At 30.0% G+C, this 8,479-nt stretch overlaps 1 protein-coding gene across 2 annotated transcripts; it reads right to left on the bottom strand.

Annotated features, from left to right (window-relative positions):
• Window positions 1-264: 264 nt before the first annotated feature.
• Window positions 265-8,479, bottom strand: LOC130897318 (carnitine O-palmitoyltransferase 1, muscle isoform). Of its 2 annotated transcripts, none has more exons than XM_057806099.1 (12): window positions 7,600-8,479; window positions 5,507-5,657; window positions 5,165-5,301; window positions 4,822-5,098; window positions 4,241-4,761; window positions 3,584-3,788; window positions 3,395-3,528; window positions 3,238-3,303; window positions 2,014-2,316; window positions 1,748-1,877; window positions 1,375-1,686; window positions 265-745 (listed from the first exon to the last, which is right to left on the bottom strand). In XM_057806099.1, exons 2-12 carry the CDS (start codon window positions 5,645-5,647, stop codon window positions 653-655), a joined length of 2,319 nt encoding a protein of 772 aa, XP_057662082.1. In that variant the 5' UTR covers window positions 5,648-5,657; window positions 7,600-8,479; the 3' UTR covers window positions 265-652. The 2 variants fall into 2 exon arrangements, with proteins under 2 accessions (XP_057662082.1, XP_057662083.1); XM_057806100.1 differs by lacking the exon at window positions 7,600-8,479 and adding an exon at window positions 5,987-6,802.

Raw genomic sequence — 8,479 nt, 5'->3', positions numbered from 1 at the left:
AAAGTTTTTATCTGGTGACTTTTCAGGATGCATTACCTCCTTTATTACTTCTGTTGGTGTATTTATTTACTTTTGATCTATATATTTCAGTAGTTCATAGTAAAGTAGTGAGGGATTGTATGTGTCCTGAGATTTTTCCTTGCTGCAATGTTATCGAACTCGACTACTAATAAAAATTTTGTTCTGTACGGTTATCGAATAATCAATACTACAAATGGTCTGCAAATAGGTATTGAAACAAAAGGGGATCTAAAATTTAACTCATTTGAAGATTAATGCTTTATTTGATTGTCAGATTGTATACATATACAAAACTCACTCAATTGAAATCCATACATAAATATAACAAAATAACAATAAATTGCGATATAATTGAATTGATTCTTAACAATTTTGGTTTTAAACAAAAAATCTGCAATTGTAGACCAAATAGAAAATGAAACCACAGATTTTATGTATATCTCCAACTATTCGATTGTTTTCCAACAACTTTCTTCGTCATATTGAAAATTAGTTTAGCAAGTTTTCAAAAAACTGGTACAGGATTTAAAATCGAAAAGTTATAATTATTGGTTTGTTTGCGTAATGTCAGTTTAGTAAAATGTAATATCAAAAATAAAGTTACGTTGACTTAATTCTATATTTATTTATACTATTTCTTCCCAGTTTGTGTTCTGAATTCGAGGAAACTCTTTTTCATATCTGCAAGGGCTTCTTCAATTTTTTTAGCAAATCTGTGACAATCCTGCAAAATATTATTAAATTCTTATATATACTTGGTTCAAAAACCGTTACAAGGGATCATGTTAGAGTATTTGGAGCTGATACCAAATACTCTTTATCACTAGGCTCCTGTCAGAGTCTTACAAGCAAAAATTCTTGCTATTAAAAGACATTCTTATCTAAGAAAAATTGCAATGGCGAGGAATTCTAGAAGTAGTTTCACTCTCCAAGACACAATCTAAACTTCTCAGCTTATAATAGACATAATCTCATTGGGTACTCCCTGCTAATGGTTTTTTTTTAGATCCACATACTTTTTGGTATCAATGTTCTAAAGGATCATCGACTCAATGCTCGTATGGGAAGTAGACAAGAATAACAAAATCTCTATACTTCTTGGTCACACAGGTACCAAAGGAAAAGAAGAGGACAATGTACTTGCCAGAAAAGAAGCACAAATGCCTTTTATAGGCAAGAAAATTATGAAGGAAGAAACTAAAAGGGAAGCAATTATTAGATCATTTCAAAAAGTTCTTTCATATATATACTGGAGTGAATTGGAACTGTAATATGATGTGGAAAACCTCAAGTGCTATACATTTTATCTATTATTTCAAAACCTTATTTGAAAGTGTGTAAACAAATACTTACTGTTGTTGGGCAACTATTTTTATTCGAAACGTGAAAGAATAATAAATCTTCACCAGCAATAATATAAGAAACACCATAACCATCATCTGCTACAGGTCCGAAGCCCCCACCGGCGGATATACACTTGGGATGTTTCTTTAGATCGAGACGACTCGTTTGACCGTGTGGAGTTTGTGATGTGGACAATCTCCAAGGTTCGCTTAGCACCTCTTTGAGGAATGGCGAATCGACTTCTAGATATTTCGAAACTACGTAAAGACAGAAAAGGTGCCTATCGATTCCTTTTCCACACATAGCATCTTGATAGCCAGTCTAAAAAGTAGATACATAATTTTATGAAAAATTGTACAATCGAAATTCTACAGATTCTCACTTGATGAGAGTTACAAGCCACTTTTAACAATCTAACTCTTTCTTCAGCGTTTGAATTTTGATTTTCCATAGATTTTACCCAGGCAACCGAATCCACAGTAACTGGACGAAGGGTCTCTGTTCTACCTTCTCTATTTAAATCAAAAACAAATATTCATATATAAAAGAAGAAACATATTATTGAATTATTGAACAGTATGACGTATTAAATTAATATGTGATACTAAGGTACATTTGAACTACTGTTATGATAACAAATGATTTTACCTGTATAATCTGGTCATTGTAGCTTCGTATGTGAGACAGAATTTTCCAGCATCTCTAAAATACGCCAATTGTAATGCCATCTGTATATAAGCGTCAGGACTAATTTCACAAGTTTTCATAAAACCCTTACCATAATGATCGTGAACGAATATACGCAAGTTTATGTCTTTTATAAGTTCGTTAGCAACTCTGACTGATTTTTCAATAGCATCTTGTGCTTCGAACTTAAGTTCCCAGTTTAAACGAACTGGCGTCGGCGGTACTATTTCCGGTTTACCGACTGTATTTCCGGTTTCGTCATATCTATAAAAAATTATTGATTCATGTCAACAATGATGAATAAACAGAACAAAAGCCAGTGATAGCTCCAATTACTACATCTATTTGTTTATAAAACATTTTTTTTCTTTTTTTAATATATTTTTTTTGAAATATGATACAGTATCACTGTTTTTGTTTTTTGTACACTATTTTCTCAATTAACACATGAACAGGAAATATATAATCATAATATAACACAAGCAACATGCAGTAATACACATAATTGATTTATATAGAAGAATACTTAAATTTATTAAAATATACCCTTTAGCATGCCCAACAGTTGGACTATCTGCCCTAATAGTAAATGAGGTGAATAGCTTTTGATACTAAATTAAAATAGTCTATTACAAAAAAAAATCAATTTAATTAGACCTACATGTTCAATCTTCCAAATCTAACGATATACATGTAACCGTAGAAAAGTAATTTTTTCCAATTGAAAGACCCTGTATATTTTTTAATTCACGAATTGTATAGATAATTATAGCCCCAAATTAATTCATAAATCCTATATAATCAGTATTATGTAAAACGTAAGGGCCAGTCAGTCCCTGTTCTTTATTTACATTATCAAGTGGACCTCGTAGGTAACATTTTTTAAAATCAATTCCAAGAGACGATGTGAATATTTGGATAGAAATGTGTTAAACAAAAATAAATTTAAATAAACTTCTGGTTAGGTTATGGGCAGTCAACATTTATAGAAAATGTCACTTAACAGGTTAGCTCGACAATATAAATAGCGAACAGGACCGGACTGATTCGGACGACACGAATTACAAACGGAATATTTTAAATTAGTATCTGTTGTTAAAACAGAAAAATTAGAAACAGCAAAGTAGCTTTACGATAATCCATCACCTGAAAAAACATTTTTTTTGTTTTATAAAGTTTTATTACCGACTTTCCCCGATTTCTTCTGTCAGTAAGAATTCCCACAGGTGTGACATAATTGCTGCGTCTGCCCTATAACATAACGGTGCAGCGTGTTCAAGATGATAAAACTATATTATTCAAAATAAAAATCGAGAGAATTTTGAATCGATTTGAAACTTACCAAGAATGTTCTGCGTTAAACCCGATGCGTCCATTGGTTCCTATACACATTGTGAAAGATTTATCAAACCATCTGTCATATCCTTTACCGTGTAACAGCATTCTTCCGTATTGATCTAATTTGGAAGGGTCTTCCTGAAATTAGTTGATTGATGTTATGTAGTTAAAGTATTTTTTTGAAAATACTTACTGGGTCATAATTGTAAGGGAAATCGTCCAAAGCTACAACAAAAGCTGCCTTTTCGATAGTGTCCAAAGAAGATTTGTTGACACCTTTATTAAACATCTGCAATCGAACTGTGGCCCAATGGGTCCGTTCCCCAGCAGTTAAAGCTGCTAGTTTTTCTTCTCCGGGTAAAGGTTCCGATTCGTCATCCAGAATTTGTTGAATTTGACTAAAATTTATCTTAAATTGATCAATTTGTATTCTAAATTATAGTAGTACAAATGCAATTAAAATAGGAGGTTATCAATTTCTGATATACAAGCAGTAATCAAAAACTAAATATTTTGTAATGTATTTTGTGCATACCACAGTAAGTAAGGTACATATGAACTACTGATAACATTACTTATAGCAATATTACTGCTTCAATTTTTTCCCATTTTTTGTATCTTGAATATTCATATTTCGAAATTTTTACATAAAAAGTGTATAACCTGATGCAACAAATTCAAATTAGTTGAAATTACATGTTTTAATTTAATTTCATTCATTATAAAATGTCTCAGAGGTTAAGGTACATTTGAAATACTGTAATAATTGATAACAAATTATATTTAATTAATTATAATAGCGCATATTGTACAAGTATGGTGGAAATTATATTTTAAGTAAAATACTCACATTTGTATTTCACATGGTTTCAATATTCTTCCTTTATATATAATGACTTTGAAATATCTTCCTTTGTGATAAACGACAATATGGTTAGAATCTAACCAATGAACAATTCTGTCAGTTTCTTTTCCAGGTATTCGGGTAGTATTGAAAATTCTTTCGTACTGCCAAGAACACAGTGGAACTAGTCCTTGAACTAGAATAGGTTCCAATTCTTGTCTTTCGACTAACCTCCTGAATACTAGCAAAGAGTAAATTACTGAACCAGCTCTTGCAGCTTGAATTTTAGTAGGGTGAAATAGAAGGGCGTCGATGCCGTAAAAATTCGAATTAATCATCAATGGAGATCTACCTCTAAGATAAACATATTCTTCCCACCAATCTGAAACATAGTTGGTGGACCACCATGATTTTAGGATAAGGTACCGTTGAAGCTTTTTGCCTATGCCGTTTTCGAATTCTGTAGCTAACTTTTCCATACGTACGTATTGTTCTTCATCCAATAAAGCTTTAACGCTTTTAAGGTACTGAAAAAAAAATTAATCCTTGTTAAGTTATTATTAGTGAAAAATTGATTCAATACTAACTCTCTGCATAGTGTTGTGCACTTCTGGAAGAGGTAACCTTGGTAAGGATCCTTGATAGCTATATAATCTTGGTGTATTCCATCCACTAAATATTTTCACTAAAGCCAACCAAATTCTAGTTTTTAGACTAGGAGTAGAACCCCTAGCTCTTGATTCGTACATCCATCCTTTATACATAAATAACAATTTTAAAATATACCTAAGAATATATATCGCTGTTAGCCAAAAGACTAGAGATGTTAGGAAGCAAGCAGATAACTGCCAAAAAAGGGTGTCCCTAAAACAAATATCATTTAAATTCGAATATTTGTTTATATACAAATAATGTAATAGAAATTCTTACCCTGGAAGAATATCAAGAAGTCTATTTGTTAGATTAAAAGGCACTTTAACTCCAGCCCAATGGAATGCTATCGCTAAACTTATCAGTAAAAATAGATATCTGTAATGTCCTGGATACACTCCATTGTGTATACTATTCTAAAATTTGGAATATCATTATTAAAAATAATAAAAATTTGAAACTTAAAAAATTAAGCAGTATAGAATGATTTATATAATGGTTTTTTTAATTGCAGAGTCTTCAAAGAATTTACATCGTCACAACCTAATACTTTCCAAATGAGATTTTTATACTCCAAAACCACTAACATTTGAAATTGAATGTATATAGGGAAACACTCACTTGAAATCTTGCTACTCTCTTTTTCCAAGACCTTACACCTGATTCCCATACCAAGTGAAGAACTTCACGATCAAAATTAACATCAAGTCCTTCATGGGTGATGGCAAATGAAAATGCCACAGCAGAATGGGCTTCTGCCATTCTGGTTCACCTGAAATATGTATTATATTCATATTTTGTGTAATAGTTAGGTAATTTTGTATTGGTTTATCATTTATATATAACATATATCTACACTTTAACCACATCAAGTTGTGTAAAATTGTTAATTAGGGGCTAACGAACTCATTAATTAATTAATACCTACATCTCTATATATTTTTTTGTTTCAAACAAAAGAGAATTGATTAGTTATAATTATTGGAGCATATAACTTAATATATATATATATTACATGCTGCTTTGTTCAAATTAATTGCTTTATTAAATTCCTTGAACTTTAATTTCATTGAAATTATTTTAGACATTATATTAAATTACCCGCCAATATTCAATCACGTGTACAGATGAAGAGAAATGTCCCAATAATAGACTGCTTTTGTAGTCCCATAAATAATTAAATACAATAGATACAAGTTTGACAGGTGTCATAATGTCATAAATATTTATTATTCAAGTTATAGGCGCACTATTTATATAAATAAAACATGAATATTTGATTTATGATAAAAATAATTAATGCTATCAAAGAAACATAAATATGTGGTATCTACGAAAAACTATCAAAAACAAAAAAATTATTCAATCAGTTATCAACATATATGTAATAATACTCTGATATGGTATAGGAAAAAAACGTCCCTACGTTACGGTGACGACAATATTTATATTCTCTCTCGTTCGAGACACTTTATCTATACTGCGCATTCTTCATGCTCGCAAAGATTGCGCAGAACAAACTAAAGCGCTCGGAGGCGGGAGAGAGAGAGAACGATACACTATTTGTTTCACTTAGTCGCACCACCTTTCATTTATAGGAAAAACAATTTTTTAAGTATCTATTTATCAATATGTAATTGTTGGGAAAGACGTTATTTGCTAATTGAGAAATTAAACGCGATTCTTTATCAAACAACTATGTTTTATACACGTGCAAGGTTATATTTCTAATTTAATATCGCTATCGATAGAATTTAATAAATAGAATAGATTAGATAATGACATAAAAATATGATACATTAGTACAATAAAGGAAATATCGGGCGACAGATAAGAGATAACTGAATGTTCTACTTCCGACATATATAAAGATGCATTTTCGTTTAATATATATTTCAATTCAAAGTTAAATAAACGACTAATTTGTCTATATGTTCACATGAATAAATACAAAAATTTAACATTGTTGCCAGATGCTACAATAGAAAGTATTAAAAATAACAAGCTCAGAAGCCGGAATATTGAATTAATTGATGATAAGTTTCGTTAAATTTGGTGGGAACTGTAAAATTTCTGGAAGAAAAATGATCGAAAATGCATGGTGCATTATTTGGTATTGATAAAAATTATGTGTTACGCCTTTGATTTTGTGATAATCTTCAATTTAATTTTCTCTGAAGGCTGAATAGAGATCGCATATAAACATGTAAATAAAATGACATTTGAGATTTTAAGTTTTCTAGGTACAAAGTACAAAGTCCGTCTTTATAAATATTACAAAAAACGCAATCTTCATATCTCACGTGGTTCATCTGTTTGGATAAAAATACACCTTCAATGATAAATTTAATTTTGATACATCAACAGTTTGAATAACAAAATTTATCTTGGAATAATTAACTTTTTTAAGTTATTATTTATAAAAAAACTTTTAATGTTATTATACGTAAACAAAATAAAAAATTGAATTATAGCAACAGCGTGAAGGAGTTTTAGCACTTTCAAATTTAGTAAATGACCTACTTTTTACAACTAGACAACTAAACTTTTTGATGTTATGTAATATATTTTGAAAAATTATAACTTCATCAATTAATTTTATATAAATTTGTATTACCTTACATATGTATATCAATTAAACAAAATGCTTTTATGTTGAATAATAGAAAGCAGAACGAGTTAACTCGAAACTTGATAACAAAAAAATAACTTACCTGATATAGAAGGCAGACGGAAATGAATTAAATTATGCAGAAGTTAAAAATAAAAGAGATTATCTTTAATTTTTGCACAAATATAGACACTTTTAATATGTAAAAAACATTTTTTGCTCAAAATTATAAGGAGAACAATAATAATAATAATAATAAACAGTTGATATTAAGAATATCGTCCACTAAACTGCCACACAAGCACTTTTTCTCTTAACCACCACCGTTTCTATAAAGCTTTACAACAAATTAACCCATCAACAGAAACACACAGACCAACACCGAGCCGAGTTCATTACCGTTACAGGCTCACCTCTCTTCTTACTTATTTTCACCGATGTTGTTAGATTGTCGTGAGCTATTATCCGTAACAGAGTTTTAACAGTTATGGTGTGAAATTATAGTTAAAGAGAACATATTATACTCTTGATTTTAATGGAATAATATTCTTGGGTGATGAGTAATAAAAAAATAAAATATTTTTGGAATATTATTTACATTAATAAAAAACCCTATTAGGACAATTTACAATAAAAATCGTGAAAGAACTTTAAAAAACACGAAAGTAAGTGGAAATTAATGAGAATAAATATAGAGGAGACTCGAAGGAATATAAATTAAAAAAATAAACCAGTATTTCGCTTTTTTACCCTTACGTAGATTCTGCAAATAAGTGTGAAAAAAAATGAGCTGGCAACACTGAACCAGTTTTGTGTTTCCGTATGTCAGGTTTTGACTCCGCCTTTTTTAGGTAGTTTAGTTATTTCCCCGGTATTGCCGTTAGTAAATAAATAACCGTATTTTTCAGAAAGTAATAAACGTAGTTTTATTTGGAATTTTAAAAAATGATTAATTAAATGTAAAGATTGTAAAAATCGCCGAT

The sequence above is a fragment of the Diorhabda carinulata genome, chromosome 8 (genome assembly GCF_026250575.1).
Source record: "Diorhabda carinulata isolate Delta chromosome 8, icDioCari1.1, whole genome shotgun sequence".
Classification (NCBI taxonomy): Eukaryota; Metazoa; Arthropoda; class Insecta; order Coleoptera; family Chrysomelidae; genus Diorhabda; species Diorhabda carinulata.
Note: the sequence above shows the minus strand (reverse complement) of the source record. Positions and strands in the feature narration are given on the sequence as shown.